Source organism: Mercurialis annua, linkage group LG2 (assembly GCF_937616625.2).
Source record: "Mercurialis annua linkage group LG2, ddMerAnnu1.2, whole genome shotgun sequence".
Lineage (NCBI taxonomy): Eukaryota > Viridiplantae > Streptophyta > Magnoliopsida > Malpighiales > Euphorbiaceae > Mercurialis > Mercurialis annua.
In genome coordinates, this window is record NC_065571.1 from 7290854 (window position 1) to 7312339 (window position 21486).

General features: G+C 30.3%; 2 protein-coding genes across 2 annotated transcripts; both read left to right on the forward strand.

The window, feature by feature from the left end:
- The first annotated feature begins 6224 nt into the window (after positions 1 to 6224).
- LOC126666706 (protein TIC 20-v, chloroplastic) lies at positions 6225 to 6961 on the forward strand. The gene has a single exon (XM_050359555.1). The coding sequence runs from the start codon at positions 6279 to 6281 to the stop codon at positions 6870 to 6872; it is 594 nt and encodes a 197-aa protein (XP_050215512.1). The 5' UTR covers positions 6225 to 6278; the 3' UTR covers positions 6873 to 6961.
- Positions 6962 to 13156: 6195 nt separating this feature from the next.
- On the forward strand, positions 13157 to 15683 carry LOC126670398 (fasciclin-like arabinogalactan protein 1). The gene is made up of 2 exons (XM_050364111.1): positions 13157 to 13922; positions 14775 to 15683. The coding sequence occupies exons 1-2, from the start codon at positions 13281 to 13283 to the stop codon at positions 15333 to 15335; spliced, it is 1203 nt and encodes a 400-aa protein (XP_050220068.1). The 5' UTR covers positions 13157 to 13280; the 3' UTR covers positions 15336 to 15683.
- The last annotated feature ends 5803 nt before the right edge of the window (positions 15684 to 21486 follow it).

The following is a 21486-nucleotide window of genomic DNA, read 5'->3' on the forward strand; positions in this document are numbered from 1 at the left end:
ATGCAAAAAGGGTCAATTTAGAGAATTTTTTTAAATTTTTACCAAACGAAAAAAAGGTCAGTTTTACGCTTTAGGATACAACTGAAATGAAAAAAAAAAAAAAAAATTAACTGATTTTCAATATCATGGTATGATTGAAAAGAGGATAAAGTTTTTTTTAAGATATTAGCCCTAAAATGAAAGCTAGGTTCAAATGTTTTTAACTAAACAAATAATACAAATCGATAAACTATCTATTTGAATTAGTTGACCTGAAAAAGTCGTCCGGTTTTTATAAATTATTTATTTTCTTTTATAAAATTATATAAATATATACATCTATGCTCTGACGTGAATTTTGTATAGACATAAATAGATTTTATATTATTGTATGTAATTTGTCTTATTGTATTGGTATTAAATTAGTTTCATGTGGATTTCAAGTTAATTTTATGGTAGTCTAAGTGGATTTTATATTGATAGAAGAGTTTATCTTTAGATAAAAAATTCAAGAATATTAAATCCATTAGATTCCTTTTGAAGTCAATGTAAAATTCAAAAAGTTAAACAACCAACATTCAACTCTATCACCGTTCTGGTAACCGAGAGTAAGAATCTAACGACCGGCTGTAATCGGACTGTCTGCGAGAAAAAAATAAAATGGATTGGTTGTGGAAAATTATTACTTTATTAATTAAAGGGCACTGCTATTTGGCCCGAAAACCTTGGACACAAAATAGCCCGAAATTGCTAATAAGTCCCTTTGTTAATTTATACCTAATTTCTTATTTGCAAGTGTAACCTTTCTATTTGAAATTATACACACGGAGCTCTAGGTAATTACTCCAGCCCACTCAAAAAAGATAACACTAACATTAATGTTCACAAAGGGTCTAAACTTGCTATTTCCTTTTTTTTTCTCGACATATTCTTACTCTTTTAATTTTGAGAAACTCTTAAAATTCCACTATTATATTCTTGTACTGTCTTTTTATTTAAAACACACTTATATTTGACTATGTTAGTGAATAGTTCCTGCTGATTAAAAATATTTCACATAAAAATTAACTGAAATAAAAAAAATATTAATATATAAATTTATAATTTTTTTAAAGAAAAATATATAGATTTAGTTAATACTTCCTCCGGTACTTAATATTTACCGCATTTAATTATTTTATAAAGATTAAAATAGTAATAAATTTTATTAAATTGTCCACTTATTTTTAAATGTGGCTAGTATTTTTAGTCCCGCTGAATTATTTATTAATAGGAATAAAGTTGAAAAAATAGCAACAAATGTTCTCTTTGTATTCTTAAGCCACAAGTATTATAAACCAAAACAATCTCTCAACTCGACAGATAGTATAGACTGGAGGGAGTAGTACAAAAATTTAAAAAATAACATACATAAAAAATGTTTAATTTTATTTTACACAAAATGTAACCTTATTTTATTAGTTTACTAATTATAAATAAGTTTGAAAATGTAAAAATTATTTATGAAACGTTTAAAAACAACAATAAATGTCATTATTGGAATAAATAGAATACAAGTCGAGTCGAGCTCTATTTAGGACAAATATGAACTCAAGCTTTCGAGTTCCAGTGTGTTATATAAAATTGTGTTGAGATCAAACGATATTTGAATTTTTTGAGGTTTATCATAAAAAAATTGTCACCGATTTAGTAAATTTCTACCAAATTAATTTTAATGGAAGTCATCAAATTCCATTCCATTTTGTTTATCTTTGATATGTAATTATTTTGTAATTCTCAATATTTTATATATTTTTTATTAATTACGCCTACATAATTCTATATATTTCTTGATTATAAAATATCGTAGTATGTTTCATATTAAAGTGGTTGTCATATTAGTCTATTACGCCATATATATAAGGATGACGCTATTGACAAAGCAATAATTGATAAAAACAAAGCAAAAAAGTTATAATTTTGACAAAATTATCCTTTTATAATTTGTATCTAATTTCTTCTAATTGATTTTGTCAAAATAACTAGTCTTATCAATTATTATTATGACAATAATGCCATCCAAAATATAAAGATTTAAATGCACTAAAAATCACCATTTTTTGTGTGTTTTTGGTATTTAATATAATTTTTTAATTTTGACAAAAACGTACATGAACTTTCAAAATTTTCCAATTAAAGACACCAGCACCGTTTTGGATGTAAAAAGACACTATTTTTCAAATGAAACTGTCACGACCCAAATTATTGAGCCGAGACTGGCGCTCGGAAATGGGAGTGATAGCTCCAAAACCTGTAATTTAAAACGGGTCAAAAATGACCGAAATGGCTCAGAATTGGTCCTGGCACGACGTGAGGGCCTTCCTCACGTCGTGAGGGCCATCCTCACGTCGTGAGGATGTCTCTCACGTCGTGAGGACACACTCTCACGTCGTGAGAAGCACAAAAACCGCCCCGACTTCAATTATGACGTGCTTATGACAGTTCTGCACTTACCCATCTTCGCCACAACACTTAGAAACATCAAAAACGCATATCAAATTCACCAAACCGAATATCAAAACAACGAGGTTACCTTGATTACCTGCTGATTCATGATCGTTTTGCAACAAAAATCGTCAAAATCGGTGAAGAAACGGTAACCCTAGGTGATGGCGATGTTGATCGATGAAGATGAAAGAAAGAAAAATGGATTTTGATGTCTGGAACCTTCATTTCAATTGAAATGAAATCATTATATAGGTCGGCTAAAGTACCACTTGACTTAAGCAGCTCAAACAAACTCGTACTTTGACCCAATCTCTTAATTAACATCTCCGTCCAAAATTAAAACTGTCTCATAATCTTACGAAACTTTACCAGTAATTCTTTTTAAAATATTTTACGGACGATGGTGTAAAATTTAATAGTTCGGGACTTATATTTTATTTTATATTAAATCTTATTTATATTTGAGGTCCCGCTTAGTCCTACTCGATAGACAAATTTCGTCCAAAATTTATAAATTATTTTACAAACCTTGACGTGAAATAATTAGTCCCGGACTCATAAGTTATTTTATTTTAATTTATAGCCTTTTTTTAGTCCCGATCTCACTTTTTTTATTCAATATTTAGTTCCAAAATTTCCATATTGGAATTTCATAACTGACTTTCTCGGGTCTTATTTACTTTAAGTCTTCCGGTAATTTTTTTATTACCGCCACTCTGGTGACTTAAAACTTGACACGTGGTCCAATTGGTGATATCAGATCCATGGGGTATTACATAAACACACACGTGTTCTTAATTACAAAAAATTAAAAAATTCATGTTAAATATGCCAAAATTAAAAGATTATATTAAATACTAAAAACACACAAAAGTTTATGATTTTTGGTACATTTAAGTCAAATACAAATATGTCAATTGAAAAGTTATTATATATTAATTTTAATATTAAATCTGATATGAATATTTTTATTTATAATAAAAGAATAAAATTAAAACACATGCATTTGGTGCGTTAAGTAAAATATATGTTTTTCAATTAAATCAAAACTTTTGTAAATAAATTATCTTTTTTTAAAATTATTAAATATAACATGTCTTTAAAATTTGAAATATAAATAATAATAATATTTAAAATTATACTAGTACACAGTATTTTTTTTATTTTTTTTAAATGAAATGCCATTAGCTTTTCTAATATTGGGATGCAAAACTGACAGCTTTCGTAATAGTTAATGCCTAATGGCGGTGAGGATTACAAGTTATTGGTAATACAAGTTATGATGGCTGGTTTAAATTTTTGCAAAGCAGTCCTTTCTGGCCATTTTGTGTCCAACAAATTTCGGGCTAAATAGAATTTTCCTTAATTAAATTAGTTAATGTGTACACTTTCATTTTAAATTTCAGAGCCACAATTAATCTTTCTACTCCTATATTTAAATACTGATTGCGCAATTGTTTTTGCTTTTAATCTCGACTTCGAGAAAGATATGCTCACGACATTATTGCAACATCGATTGTTTCTTTTGTGAATTCTTGAAAAACCATGTATTTAGATCCATCACTATTTTTAATTTGACGGGTTGATTTTAAATTTATCATGTTAAATAAAAAATTTGTTAATTTTTTTTTGAATTAACGATTTTATAATGTGTTCTGGTTGTATGTTAATCCCGAATCTCATTTTTTGTACCATTCTTAATGTTCCGCGTAATATTTTAGATGAAATGATTCAATATATTTTCATACATTTTCATAAGGTTTTGTAAAGTTTCATAGCATTTTCATAATTATACTAGTGTGTATATTATAATTAAACTTTGTATTTGTTGTTGGTTATTAATGGATTGATAGTTTTGTGATTCTTTTTTTTTTGCTTATTAGTTTTTAACCTTAGATAAAAGGTACTCCCTCCCTCCCAAAAGAGTTGTCCACTTTACTTTTATCACACAGTTTAAAAAAAGCAATTATTGTTTATGGGTTTTGTAAAATTTTCCTTACTTTTCTTGTAATACCCCTATTTAATATAGGGTCCATTTGCAATTTATTTTCAATTTACTTATTAGTGGATTTTAAATAGGGATAATATAGGAAAATTGAGTGTAAAAATTAGTTATTTTTTTGAGGCAATTTTTTTTAATGTAGATAACTCTATTGGGACGGGGGAGTATCAAATATTTTTGTATAATTTTATCAAGTTTTACAAGATTTCTTAATATTTTTTTATAAAAACTGATTGTGCATGTTACATTGTAAATGTACCAATTTTAAAGGTCTTGAAATTTTTCAGAAACATGAAGACGATTTATAAGAATATCTCTATTTAATTGATATTGTTTTTCTATTATTAAATAGAATTTGATACTTCTTTAAAATGCAAAAAGCATAAGAGAATCACTGACCTTTAAACGTTTTCTCAATTGCCTCATGACGTTGAAAAACAGGCAATTTTATCCTATCGTATTTTTGGTTTTCAATTACACCCTAAATTGTAAAATTTTGGTCGATTTTAGTATTATAAAGATGAAAACATTCAAAACAACTAAATTTAAAGGCAATGTTATACTTTTTTTTATTTGGACAAATTCAAACAAGTCTTTTATCTTAAAAAATAATTAAAATAAGTCCTAAATGAGAAATTAATTAAATATATAGTTAATTTTTAAAATTTTATTAAAATATAAATAAAATAAAAAAACTGACATTTTAACGACTTTGACTCCACCGCCCTCCGACATCGCGGCCGCCTTCGGACCCGCCAAACCGGATCTTCTTGTCTTCAATGAAGGAAGACAAATCAGGTAGTCTTCCTTGGAGGAAGATATATCTGTCTTCTTCCATGGGAGACGAGATCTGGCTCGTGCCGTAGAAGACGAGGTCTGCTCGTCTTCCATGGTGGAAGAAGAGGTCTGACTCGTCTTCCACCATGAAAGACGAATTAGATCTACTTAGTTGTTTTCACGAAAAACCCAGATCATGTTCGTTTTGAGGAAGACGAACTGTTTGCCGGAATCGGAAGAGAGCAACAGAGTTTGAGGCGTGAAAATATCAAAGGCGTGAAAACATCAAGTTGAACATAAAAAAAAATAAAAATCATTAATTTTTATTAAATAAAAAAGCTAGTGTTATTTTTCTTTTTTTTTTTTTTGGTACAGGGTACATGAGGTTTCCTGAACGGGTCTCAACTATGAGACGGCACCTTTAAGCCTTCCACATTCAGACTAATCCCCACTCGAGCCATGGAGGATGTTCCCGATCACATCTGGCGTTGTTTTACTGAAGTTTTATCTTCGGCTTTTGAGTTTTAATCTATTGTTCATTTTCCATTAAAAAAAAACCTACATAGCTAGAATACAAAAATCTAGATGGTTCGAAATAAAAAATAAACAAATTGTATGTTACTCAAAATAATTTATTTAATTATAATTAATTAGAATTAGTTCGGTAATTTTTTTTAATTAGATAATTTCCTTCTGTTTTTCTGCTGTACGAGTGAATTTGATAAATTGCTTGCGGGTTTGTTCGACTCCTTTCATTCGAAAATGATTTATTTGATGTTTGGTGTGAAAATTTATCATTTGTTATAGTAATTTTTTTCTTCTATTTTCGAACCAAATTTTTATTTTAGATTGAATTTTCGAATCAGTTAAATCTACATATGTGTAACCACTCCCTCCATAAAAACAAAAGCCTACGGCGTCGTTTGGCATGTAAACCCCCCATTTTTTTATTTTAATATGAAAAAAAAAATATATGCTTTGAAATTCTATTTTAGTGCTTCTATCTAATTGGATTCCACAGAGAACAGTAGCCATGTCTGCTCTTCTCTCCCCACTCTCCCTCACACCCAAACCCATTTCCATCTCCTTCAAAATCCCATCCCTAACCCTAACCAGACCCAGAAAAGCCACACTCATCACAGCCAAATCCAACGGCAAGGATTCAGCAGATGTAGGCGACAGACTCATCTCCGCCGTCTGTTACTTCTACCCCTTCTTCGACGGCGTCCAATACGGTAAATACGTACTCACCCAATTCTCACCAATCCAAACCCTAATCCAACCCCTAATTCCCGCTATTCGGGTTTTTAAGAGCTTCCCCTTTAACGGGTTTTTAGTCTTCTTAACTCTGTATTTTGTTGTGGTTAGAAATAATAATTTTAGTAGATATGTTAGGTTTAATACGATGCAAGCGATTGTACTTGACGTGCTCTTGATATTTCCCGATTTGTTGGAGAGGGGGTTTAATCCGAGAGACGGGTTGGGTTTGGATTTGCTGATGAGTTTGGATAGTACTGTGTTCTTGTTTTTGTTGGTTTGTTTGATGTATGGGTGTAGTTGTTGTCTGTTTGGTCAGATTCCTAGGTTGCCCATTGTTGCTGATGCTGCTGATAGGCAAGTTATGTGATTTTTTAGTTGAAATTTCCCAAATCTTTTTGGGGTTATGTAATGTATTTGTAATTTTTGTTTATATAATCATACTTATTCTTCTTATTACTATGTTTGTTGTTGTTCGGAGGAGCGTTTGTGAAGGAAATGAACCCACAATCTTAACAGCATGCTGCAACGCATATGCCATTTGAGTTGGTTGTTTACTGTTTGTTGTTGTTAACTTGATATTGAGTTGCTTTTGTTTGTTGCATTTGGGTATAAGAATTGAAATAATTAATGTGATTTTTAACTCATTTGGTACTAAAGTTTACAGCTTTGTGTGACGGTTTTTGATTTCGGATATTAGTTGCCAGTTAACTAAACGATATATATTGAAGTTGAACTGATTTTGGTTGCATAATTACTGTTCTTAATAGCATTGTTGACAAATAATGGTAATTGCTAAATCATTTGAAGCTGTAGTTTTGCTGGTAAAAATGAGAATGCATGATATGTTTTGCTTTTATGTAAAGATAAGAAAATTGTAGTACTCTTCAGGTGATTTATAGTTTGTTATGTTTCAAGCTACATTGTGTGTACTCATGACTTATAGTTCAAATAATATAAGTGCCAGATAACATTCTGTTAAGATTGTGGGTTCAATTTCTTCCGCTAGTGTTAAGAATTTCTCCAAAAGTCTCCTCTTTTTTAATGATAAAAAAGCTATGTTGCACATAATTGTTGAAACAAAAAGTGCTGAAATAGAAAATGAAACCATTAAAGTGTATTGTTTAAAAAATGTATTATAACTATACCATTAGAGTTTCAGGAATGTTTTGTTTATTTTGAAATTGAAACCATTAAAATGAAAATGGTAAATTCACATCTTTTATATGTTATAGATGTAAGATTTTGGAGTTTTAAAAGCGGTTCTTTAAATAGAATTTAAGGCTCAACCTTTATGTGTTTGGCGTATCGGGTGGTCAGATTCATTTCATGATTCATATTTACAGTCTTAAGATATAATTTTCTTTGTTTGTGCTTTGATATATAAAAAATAAATATCTTGCTTGTGCTTGATATTTCATAAAACAAAAAACCTCTTGCTCCATTTACCAACTTGATTGATATTGGGCTAAAGTCAGAATTGAGATCCAAATTATGGCCCAAAACGATGAAGTCAAGTTAATTTGTCCACTAGAGATTCTCAAAAGGTATCCATAGTACCCAATAAAATGGCTTGGACTGTGATAACGACTTCCTCTTACATTTTGGGCTGAGGAAAGTTGCTGCCACTTAGAGCGTTCATCGACTCAAACCGACTAAGAAAAGTAAATTTGCATTAAATTAAAATAGTTTATTCTATTAGATTAAAATAATTTTTTTAAAAATTATTTTGGTTTACTTGACTTTTAGTGATAAAAATTACAAATAATCTAATTATGAATGTAAATAATTTTCAATAAAAATATAATTTTAGAATTGAAACAGATGAATAAAACAATAATAATTATATAAGAAAATAAACTTATTTAAAAGAAATCGAATCAAACTGAAATTTAGAAATTTATATAATACATAAACAATACCGAATATTTTTGGTACATGAGGGTATAGCTCAATGGCGACACTCCTCGCCATACATTCCTTTGACCTTCTTTTGGTGTGGATTTATTACAATGTTCAACTAATTTCTAATATTAATACATAACATATCATTGATTAAAAAAATATACCAAATAGTTTTTCGATTTGACTTTTCAACTGGTTCGATTCAATGCATAGAAGCTCTCGTTGAGCACAAAAGTGAAATTAGGTCAATTTTTTTGCCAATCACTGATTATTTTTAAGAGCGTTTATCACATGCAACGGTTGTGCCACGTCATTTTTACAACAAGCCAATAAGCATTTGCGATAGATAATCTTTGATTATTACTTATTTTTTTTATCATTAAATATTAGCACATGGTTAACGCCTCATTGACTTGTTGCACGAATGACGTGACGCAATCGTTGTTTTTTATAATTATCCATTTTTAAAATCTATCGATATTAGCTTTATGATTTTCTTATTATTTCTTTTTCAAAATTGGCTTTTTTTTTTCTGTTTGATCACTCTTATTTTTAGTTGAGGTAATTGAGGATATATCATATGGCCCATTCCACAAAATACATGTGCAACTGTATTGCCCTACCCACCCACTTTCATAAATTAAAACACAAAAACATATCTCTGCCACAAAATTTAATAGCAGCATTGGCATAAAATACAAATCGTCCATTAGTAATATTAATGAACGTCTTATCTCCTAGATTATGATAATTAGTAGTACTCTTTTATGCTAGTCATTATCAAACTCATTCTAATTTGATTAATTAAAAAGTACTAATAATATTGAATGATGTCAATCAATTCATATATCAACATCAAATTTTATTCATTTTTAAAAGAATTAATGCACAATGTGCTATGTATAATTCAGTATTTCAAAAATGAAACTTGTGACCAAACCGGTATATCCACCAAGATAAAATATAGCGTTTTGTTTTGATGAAATTACTCGTCTTATCTAAAATATTTTTTTTTATCAAAATAAATAATTGCATTCTTTTTCTATCAATTCTTACTTTCGAAATATAGTCATTCATATATATATATATGTGTGTGTGTATGTTATATGTATTTGTAATATACTAGTTTCGCATTACGTGCTACGCACGTGGCCTGTAATGTGACTCGTCAATTTATATATTAATTAAATTTATTATTAATAATATCAACATATTTTATTTATAATCAATATCAAATACATGTTCTTTAAAAATCGGAGGATTTCGCTATTAAAAATCGCCTTCGGTTAATGTATCCTCTAATACAGACGGTACCTCTTCCTCATGAGGATACCAGGAAGAGTGTTAGTGTTTTTATTATAAATAAATTAAATTTTAATTTATTAATTTTGAAAATTGATTGATGTTAATAACATTTATTTATAGTTTTTATAAATATACCAATGTATTTTGTGTATAATTAATATTAAATTGATTAGATTTTTTAAATTAGAAAATATCTTTACGACTATACCAACGTATTTATAATTTTTTTTTATTCAATATTTAATTTACTGCTTTTTTTTAAAATATATCTCCATTCCTTATTAAATAGGACTCTAACTTTAATATTAAAATAATTTTATTTTAATTCTATCTTTAATTAATCGTGACTATAAATTTTTTTAAATTAGTATTAGCTAAATTAAATTAATTTATATACAATTTAAATCATTAGCTAAAGATATTAATTTTTGATGAGTCATATGCATGAACCTTTAAATTTGAGCAACACTTTTTTCATTAACAAGGAAAAAACGATATTCTAAGTTATACATACATGGTTAAGATGTGTCATTAATAATAAGCAGAAAAAGATATTCATAGTTTTATTTTTAGAATAATTTGATCTTTATGTTTTGCAAAAGTATCAATTTGTTACCAAAGTTACGTGCATAGAGTCCTCTAAATTTGAAACAAAGAATTAGACTTGATACCGCTTCATTCCGTTGAACATACGTTTTCACTCATTCAGCAAAAATCGGAGAACAAAATTGTTGGCATGAGGTTTGCATTAAAAAACGTAAAAAACATTTCTTAAAAAAAACGTAAAAAACATAATTTACAATTACCCTATATTATAGTTTCAGTAGTTTAGTAGAAATTATCTACGTTAGTTTTTAATTTATAATTAATCTATACTATAGTAGATTAATAGTTTAATATTTTCTCTACCAAAAAAAATTAGTTAATAATATTTGTAAAAGTAAATATAATATATTCGGTTATTAAATTTTTTTCCATACTGAATTTAACCATAATTAAATAATTAACTTAATTTTATTAATAATATCTTTAAAAATAATAAGATTGAAATTTAAATAATAATATATTGACCAAATACAGTGTTTTAATTTTGTAGGTCAATCAAACTAAAAGATAGGTATTCCTACTCATTTGGAGAAAATTTAGTTATTTTTTACATAATAAAAACAAAATTGGAGATAATTTAGCTACCTATTCTAATTAGGAATTTAATTATAATTGTGATTAATTAAATAATTAATTAGTTAATGACTATAAAACCTTTATTTAGTAACAAACTGAAAATGATTATTCAGTAAATTTGCCTGTCCCCCCCCCCATCCGTGCTTTTATATATAGTATAGATAGATATATATGTAAATTTATAAGTCTAAAAAGAAAAGTGTATGAATTATTATAAAATTTATAAAGACTAATAAGTTTAATAATTCACCGGTTTGTAAGCTTTTTTCTATTTTATATCAATTGGATTGATTGGTTTAGACCCAAAAAAAATCAAATAAATTTATTTTATATAAACATTTATCTAATTATTCTTTGTAGGCATACATATTAAAGCATAATTCTTTATTTTTATTTAGATAATATATATTTTTAGACAAATATTGTTTTTAAATATGTTGATGATATTTGGCTTCACGTACGCAGCATATTTTATAGTATCACTATCAACAAATGTAAGCTAAGTTAGAAATAGATTTAGATTTGTCTTGCTGTTAAGAAGCATATTTTATTGTACGTTTATTCGAAAGATTGAAGAATCGTAACCGTCAAACAACTGACAGCTAAAAGATTGTCGGTGCTGAACGATTCTGCTGTTGACTGTTTCCACGTGGCATGCCTGTGACAGCGCGGCAGTTATTTTGGAGCACGCATCACAACACTGCATTAAGACCCGCAGTGGCAGTTCTTTTTCTCTTTTCTTTTCTTACTAATTTACCCTTATTTCATCCCATAAACTACCAAACTATCTCACCCTTAACGGCTAACCGTTACCGACATTTGCTAAACTGACTCTAGCTCTTATTTACAGCAATGCCCTTTATGTTCTCAATTCATTTTGGTTGTTCATCGTTTTGCATGTGAAAAATTATTCTTTAGGCAGATTGCATTGATAATTTGATATCATTTGTGATCGTTTAAAATAACCTTTCTTTACGGATTGATCCGTAAAATTAGGTTATTTCTATAATTTTTTTTTTTTTATAATTTAAAAAATAATAATTCATTTAATGACGATGGACGAAAAAAGTGAAAATTACTTTATAACAAGTAATATCAAAAGCGGCGCTTTCGAAACTGCGCTTACGCCGATGGTTAAATTTTAATAGTTAGTGATTGTCAAATTACGCACGAGTGGCGCTGAATTGAATTTAATGATTAATAATTATTCATTGAATTTAGATAGTAGAAATTAAGCACAAATCAAACTAATCAAACTAAATCTTTTATATATTATAAGTTGAATTGAATTCATTCCGAAGCTCTGTACATGATTAGTTCAAGAGTGTTTATCCCACACAACCGATGTGCCACGTCATTTTTACAACAAGCCAATAATTATTTGCGATAAGAATTTTTATTTATTTATTTATTTTTATCATTAAACATTTGCACATGGCTAACGCCTCATTGGTTTGTTGCACGAATGACGTGACGCAACCGTTACGTTGTATAATTATTATTAGTTCCAGTGTGTGAAGTTGTAAAGGAGAAAATATAGCAGCATGTGGGTATATTATGTATACCATGCTTCTGATATGGTCTTTATTTGGTTGCTAATTTGAATCTACAGGCAAAGTTTTAGTACCTTAATTTCTGATCAAGTCATGCTAAACCCACGTGACATGTTTTCTTGTATTTAAGTTTCTTTACTCAATTCTTTATCTTTTTTATAAATTGCATTTTTGCACCAACAAAATAAAATATTGCATTGTTTTTGTTTCAAAGTTTGCACCCCTTTATAGCACATCTTCTCCCATTGTTGATTTCATGCTCTTGCTTTTGCTTTCTACAAATCGAATTTCTTTAGGAAGATCATTGCTGATTTAATCGAATTTTAGTTAGTCTAAATAACAAATATTGAATTAATTTTTATAATGATTATTTTATATTATTTTGTAAAATTTGGTTCATTAAAAATAATTAATGATTCACCTCCCGCAATTTTTCTTGTTTCCATTAATCCAAATGATACGAAGTACTAATAAAATATCTTTCATGCGTCCATGATTAATATGCTTATTTGATCTTTACATATTAAAAAATTACTTTAATAAATTAAATTTTTAAATATAAAAACAAACCTATAATTTAAAAAATCCAAAATAAAAATCAGATTATTAATTGTGGAAAGGAAGTAGTATTAAAAAAAAAATCTTGAAAGAATCTAATTATTTAATTATGAAAAGAAGATGGCTAAATCGGTAATTAACCAAAATAGAAACCAAACTACAAAAAACCTCTCTTCACTGAGATCTCTACTCTGTCTTCACTCCTTTTAACATCTTTCACTTCTAACTCACTGCACCACTCTCTTCTCTCTTTCTCCGCCGCCACAACCGCCACAATGCGGCTCTCACCGCTTCTCCTCCTCCTCCTCTTCACCACCATAATATCAACTCCCACAACCGCGCACAACATCACGCGCCTCTTATCCCACCACCCCTCATTCTCCACATTCAACCACTACTTAACACTAACACACCTCGCCGACGAGATCAACCGGAGAACAACCATCACCGTCTGCGCCATAGACAATGCCGCCATGTCAGACCTTCTCGCTAAGCACCCATCAATCTACACCGTCAAAAACATTCTCTCCCTCCACGTACTCTTGGACTATTTTGGCGCCAAGAAACTGCACCAGATAACCAACGGTACTGCATTGGCGGCGACACTGTTTCAGGCCACCGGATCGGCTCCCGGCTCATCCGGGTTTGTGAATATAACCGATGTTAAAGGAGGGAGAGTGGCATTTGGACCGGAGGATAATAATGGAAAGCTTGGTGTTTTTTTTGTTAAGTCTTTAGAGGAAGTTCCTTATAATATTTCGGTTATTCAGATTAGTGACGCTTTTCCTTCCGATGAGGCGGCGGCGCCGACACCGGAGCCGAGTCAGATGAATTTGACTGATATTATGTCTGCTCATGGCTGTAAGGTGTTTGCTGATACTCTGCTTGCAAATCGTGAGGCTTCAAATACTTATCAGGTAAAGAAATTACTTAATTAATTAATGGACGTTTGTAATTATTGTAAAGTTAAGTGCTTTTTTAGAGAATTGATTGAATTAGTGTAAGATTGAATAATGGGGTTGATTGAATTAGTGTAAGATTGAATAATGGGGTTGGATCTAGAACTATAATCATAGTATTTTCGCAATTTTAGCTATAAATTTTTTGCCTTTACCAAGGAGTGATGACAGGAGGATTGATTCGAGTCGAGTTGACACATTGTCAAGTTTGAGCTCAATTTCACTCTCAAATCGAACTCGATGGAGTTTTATGCTAGGAGCTTAAGCTTAAAACCGTTAGACTAATTGAGACTCGAATTCGATTAGACTCGATTATCTGCTTCGACATTTAATATTTATTTTCTAAATTAAAGGTGTTATTGTAATGATTTTTAAATTATAAAGGGTAAAATAGTAAATTAACCAAAATCGATTAGGTTCGCGAGTTTCTCAAGCCAAGTGTTTTGATGCTCGAGTTCGACTTAGTAATTAACTCGAGTAGTACGAGCTCGACTTGATATTAATTGAGCCATTTCCGAATCAATTCCTAGTAGTTTGTGAGTTAGCTCGACTAGATTACCCCATGGTATATCTAGTATCTTTGTACATGAACAAAAATTATTCTTTTCACTATATCTGGGTTACACAGATATGGCAAAAGTTCAAATTTTGATTAGGTAACAATGTAACATTTTCTTCATCTGTAATGTGGAAAGAAGAAAATTTATGGATCTAAATTTGAAAAAATTGAAGTTAGGTTGATTTTAGGTAAAATTTTCCTTTTGCTGATAATGACGTGTTCGTTAATTTTTGATTTTTTTGGGTTCTCAGGACAATATTGATGGAGGATTAACAGTATTTTGCCCTATGGATGATGCATTCAAAGCATTTCTACCAAAATACAAGAACTTAACAGCTTCAGGCAAAGTCTCATTTCTTGAGTTCTTTGGAGTGCCAATTTACCAATCTTTATCTATGTTGAAGTCCAACAATGGCCTCATGAACACTTTGGCCACTGATGGAGCCAGCAAATTTGATTTCACAGTGCAAAATGATGGTGAGGAAGTGACATTAAAAACAAGAAGTGTCACAGCTAAAATCATTGGGACTTTGTTAGATCAGCAGCCACTTGCTATTTATACCATTAACAAGGTTTTGTTGCCTAAAGAGTTGTTTAAGGCAGAACCACCAGCTCCTTCTCCTGCTCCGGCTGCGGACGCTCCAAAATCTAGTGATGATGATTCAGCACCGTCGGACTCGCCGGCGGATGCGCCGTCTGATGATGACCCAGCCGATCAAACGGCGGATGACAATGCTGGTGTGAGACTTAATGGTGGAAGGTTTGTTGGTGTTGTGGTGTTGAGTTTGTGTTTACGGTTTTTGATGTTGTAAGTTATTTGAACATTGATTTTCACCGGTTTGTGGGAATTAGGCCATGCCTTTAATTTATTGGTTTGGTTCAGTTTCGATTTGAACTATACTTTAGTTCGGTGTGGTTGGTTTAGGTTGATTTCAAACCAAACCGAGCGATGCACAGCTAAAGGCTTTTATAGGGCCAAGCTGGCTATTACTCATTAAGAATGTGCTTAGTACCTTTTTTAGTTTCTTGTTGGTTTTAGTGTGGTGATATATTTTTTTTCTTCTTTTTTGGTTGTATTAAAGAGGAATTTGAGAGGTTTATGGCTTGTAATTTGTGAGAGATGATGAAGATCTATAAATACATACTGTTGTTGCCACCAATGAGCAAGATTTTTTTGTTATAGTAATTGAAAAAACTATTGTGTGCAATCTTTGGTTCATTCATGAAACTGTTTGATACTTATGAATTATTTTTCGTCTAACTAATAGACTCGAATGGAAACTCAAACTCGAGACTTTATAGTTTCGATTTCGCCTTCGATTCTGCTACAACCGAATTCATAAGGGTCTATGATTGAAATGGAAACTGTCAATTGGCCTGTTAGATGGGTGCAAAAGCAGAGCAATAGAAGCTGTAGCCCTTGAAAGGGCAAAGAATTATTGCAACTATACAGAAAATTTATGAGTGGAATGGGAGCATAATTCATGCAAATTCCAAGAAGTACTTATTTTAAAGTCATTGAAAATGTGTATTTACATCTCATAAAAGAGCAATGCAATGCAACAAAACAATGTCATGGGGAAATGATAAGGTAAAAGTGCTGCAAGCTGTAGATCTTAGAGACCAGATTTAATGTCTTCAATCCTGTTTCATCTCTTTTAATGATGTCAAATTTCAGAAGATAAGGCTCTGTTTTAGTAGTACATTTTTCTTATCTTCTGCTAAGGCTTTTTTTTAGTACATGTTTGTTAGCTTCTGTTATGTGAAACGACGAAGAAAGCCGCAATATGATGATTTGAGCATCACCAAATATAGTATGAGATGAGGATGCACCATTTGCAAAACTCCAATATCACATTTCTTTTCTGAAATTTCACATCATCAAAGAAAAATAAGTAAAATCTGCTATATGGTTCAAGACAAAAAGAGAATTGTAATGGATATTAATTCTTTGGCTCAGCATCTTCAAATGCTAAAGTTTATGTACTGTGTATTCTAATTCTAGCAAACAATGGCAGAAGCAAGAAGAACCAAGAAATAAATGATTGAAATGGAAAATGCCAATTGGCCTGTCAGATGGGGGCAAAAGTAGAGAAACAGAAGCAGTAGCCCTTGAAAGGGCAAGAATTATTGCAACTATACAGGAAATTTATTGAGTGGAATGGGAGCATGGTTCTTGCAAATTCCAAAGAAGTAGTACTGTACTTATTTAGATTTGATAAAAGAGCAATGCAACCCATCAATGTCATGGGGAAATGAGAAGGTAAAAGTGTTGCAAGCTGTAGATCTTAGACCATCTCCAACTGCAACTCATCACCAAATATTAATTAGGTGATTTATCATCAATTCTACTCCAATTACAATCACGTTTACCTACACCAAAAAGAATATTCCTTTTCATTTTTACTATTTTAATCATTTTTTACTTTAATATTTATACACTTTTATCTACTCTATGAAAGAGTTATGGTCTTTTTTGATTAATTCCTCCTCAGGAACGAGAAGCTGTCGATCGCTATGTGGCATTTGTGGGCTGTTTGGTTAGCTCAGAATGCTCTAGTGTTCAGAGAGGATAATCGTGACCCCGGAGAAGTCTTACGTTCAGCTAGGGAACTTCATGTCGAATGGAAGAGTTCCTTGACTTCTTAAGATCAGGTAGGACATAGGGCTTCAGCTGCTTTCAATACAATTCTGCAGTGGCATCCTCCCCCTCTTGGGTTCCATAAGATAAACTTCGATGGAGTCTTTAACATTGCTTCAAAGCTGGGCTCATGCGCCTGTGTGGTTAGGGACCATGAGGGGCGGGCTGTGTATTCTATCGCTCGGAGATTCTCGCATGTACCGTCTGCATCTTTAATGGAAGCACTAGCCTTGAGAGAAGCCACGTCTTTGTCAGTATTTCTTAGACTGTCGAAGCCTATTTTTGAGGGAGATGCGAAGAACATTATTGAAGCTATGCAGGGGAATAACTCAGTTGATTACGACTGCGACGTGGTTTTGCAAGATTGTAAAGTAAAGTGCCGAGGTCTTACTTCTTATTCGTTTAATTTTGTAAAACGCACTTGTAATTGAGTGACACATGATGTGGCCAAAAAAGCCCTATCACATAATTTTTTTTGCGGTAATACTCTAACCCAAATTTCATGGCTAGAATCGAGACTCGTGTAGTCGTTTTTCATTAATGAAATCATATCTTTAGCAAAAAAAAACATATAAGTTCAAATAATATATATAAAATTTCGTTATCATATAATGTTTTGTTTCTAGATTATCGTCTAATTTATGTAATATTTTTATATTACCGTATCGTAAAATTATTTATGTAATGTTTTTATGTTCTCGTCTCGTTAAATTATTAATGTAATATTTTTAAATTATTGTCTTATAAGATTATTTCTATATTATTTTTATGTTAATTATAATAATTTATGAAAAGTAAATGATTAAATTTTTAATATTTTCATGTATAAAATTATTCTAAAATATTATAAATAAATAATATTTATATATATATTGATATATATTTAAATTTTTAATTATAAATGTGTTGAATTAAATAAAACACAAATTAAAATATTAAATTGTACTTTTTCAAATATTAAAATAATGAATAATAAATAGATGACTCTAAATAGCAGTGTTGTCAGAACCGAGCCGGACCGGCTGATTCGACCGGAATAATTTGGAATCGGTCAGTTCACCGGTTCGGTCTGCACCAATAACCCTCATAATTTAAGACCCGTTGATTTTTGATCGAACCGGCCGAGTAACAGGTCATTTAGAGGAATTTAACCGGTAAACCCGGTTCCGGTTCGGCCGGTTTATAATACTCTCCTTATTAAAAAAAAGAATTTGTTATTGTTGAGAATTGAACCTTGGTCAACTTGAAAAGTTTAAAACATGTGTGACCATTTTACCACAATGGTTTTATGTTTAAACTCTATTTGTATAATATATACCTATTTATTATTTGATTGTTAAATTTATAAATATATTTTTATAACTAAAAACACTACATATAAGATGTATATATTATAATTTTTAATTAACTTACTCAATTAAGTAGAGATGTTCATTGACTATTTTAATTTATATAGTATACAATTCTATTTTTTTAATAATTTTATTGTATAAAATATTTATTTCTCAAATAATTACTAAATTTATTATTATTTATAATTTCCGGTTGAACCTCTAACCCTTAACCCTCTGTCTTCACTGGTTCAGTGACTGAGTCGGTTCTGACAACATTGCTAAATAGTGAATCGCCTATTTTGATGAGAGATGAGATTTTAGTATCACTTGTTTTAAAACAAGTGACTCATTGGAGTATATGAAATGTGACTTGTTTTAAAACAATACATTGGAAATGCCGTTAGAGACTAGCTTAATGTCTTCAATCTTGCTTAAGCTTTGTTTTAGGACATGTTTCTTATCTTCTATTAAGGCTTTTTAGTACTCTCTCGACCGATTATATTTGTCCATTTTAGAAAATATTTTTATTTTAAATTTTTTGTTCATTTTAAAAAGTAACAATTTTTAAAATTCAATCTTTATATTCTATCTCTATTTGGATTTCATTAATAAAATAAATTAAAAATTAACCTTATATTAAATAAGAGTATAATAACAAAAGTAAAAAAATATATTATAAAATCTATAACAATAATTATGTTTTATGTGATAAAGACAAAGTGGATGAGGAAGTACATGTCCGTTACCTTGTGAAACGACAAAGAAAGCAACAATATGATGATTTAAGCATTTTTAATTAGATTCCAAATATAGTATGAGATGAGGATGTACCATTTGCAAAAGGACTCCAATACCTTCTTATCTCATCACATTTCTTTGAGTGTTTATCCCATGCATTGGTTGTGCCATGACATTTTTACAACAAGCCAATTGGGATTTGCGATAGGGAATTTTTTATTTATTATTTAATTTTTTTATTATGAATTTTTCCACATAACTAACGCATCATTGGTCTGTTGCACGAATAACATGGCGCAACGGTTGCGTGCAATAATTTTTCCATTTCTTTTCACATTATCAAATAAAAAAGAAAATGGCAATGGATATTACCTGTCTTAATTTTTTTGCTCAGCATCTTCAAATGCTGAAGTTTATGTACTATGTATTCTAATTCTAGTACAAACTACGGCAGAATCAAGAACCAAGAAAAAAATGATTAATAAATCTTCTAAAACACAAATAATTATCATAATTCATGTACTCTTTGATATAAATATAACCTAAGGTTGAACTACAATTATTACAGTTTCATACAAGCTTTATTACGAATCAGAGTTTCTAAAGCAGAATACAAATATAAATAGCCAATAACATAACTGAAACACAGTAAAAAGGCGAACACGAAGCAGAATAATTATCGACAACAGGCTGATATACATAAGGACGTGGAGGCGGATACAAGCAACACTGAGCTGGGAATTGAGTGCAATTTACTTGAGGTGGTGGAGGAGTTCCATATATAGGATACTGAGGAATCGGAGATGGCGGTGGTGGCGGCGGTTCTCCGTATATAGGGTACTGAGAAAGCGGTGGAGGCGGCGGAACAAGATCAGGATTGCATGGATATTGTTGACAAAGTGAACCGTTTGTTGAAGGAAATAAATCATTACTGAAAAGTTTTCTTGATTCTGCACACTCAGGATTGTTCAACACCGAAACCAAAAGTGTTGTCAGGATCAAGAAATGTTTTGTTGACATGTTTTACTTTAGTTAACAGATCAAAATCAGGAATTATTTGAACGAGTTGTAATAATTCAGGGGGTGGTCAGAGTTATATGCATAGGGCTTTCTAATTTGGTTTCGTATGTTTCTAATTCTAATGTTTCGGATTTTGTGCCGCATGGCACACCACCTGTCATGTTTATGTTTACATTTGTCTACAAAGCTTTTGCACAAATCTACAGGCGCAGACAAATGGGGTGTGAAAATAGATCGAACCAGTTCAAATAGGATTAAAATTTACTCATGTTGATTTGAATTTGAGAGATTCATGTTTACGATTTACACTGTTTATTTTATAATAAACGGTATAAATTAATTTATTTAAAATTATATTTTTTTATTATATCGTTTATTGTGCAATGAACGGTGTAGACTATAATAACATGATCCTCTCAAGTTGAAAATGAAATTGAGAAAATCACAATCAATTCAAATATTCGGACTGAACTAATAAATTCTAAATGATCGCGGTAATGAATTTTGAGATGATTAACTTCTTTAAAATTACGAAATGGATATCCAACTTTAAAATATAATAAAATAATTACTCCATCCGGTTCATAATATTTGTCAATTTAGCATATCAAGAGAATATTAATAGCTATATTTTCAAGTTTATTCCCAATTAATTTATTAAAGGAATGCAACAACACAAATAAAAAGGTCTAATGTCTTAAAAAAACTCCGATCTTTTATTCCCTTTTCAATCATATCCCAACGTTGAAAATCAGTCAATTTTATCTTATTTTGAATTTTTTTCATTTCAATTGTATCATGAAGCATAAAATTGACTTTTTTTATTTTGTAAAAGTTCTAAAAAAAATTCTCTAAATTGATTCTTTTTACATTAGATTAACTTTTTGTATTAAATTAACCATTTTTGAAGAACTTTTTTAAATTTTTGTCAAATAAATAAGAGCAAATTACTATAACACCCCTCACATTTGATATAATTTACAGTTTAGTCCCTCTTTTTTGAAAATTGAACTATATAGTCCCTCACTTTTGGTTTTATCAATGATTTAGTCCTTCCATCCATTTTGGATGTTAGTCAACGAAGTCAACGAAACTATATGGTCCCCCACTTTTGTTTTTCTCAACGATTTCACCCCTCACTTTTGTTTTTGTCAACGATTTAGTCCCTCAGGTTTGATAATTAATTTACCTATAACTCCCTGGACTTCGTTGACTAACACTAAAAATGGA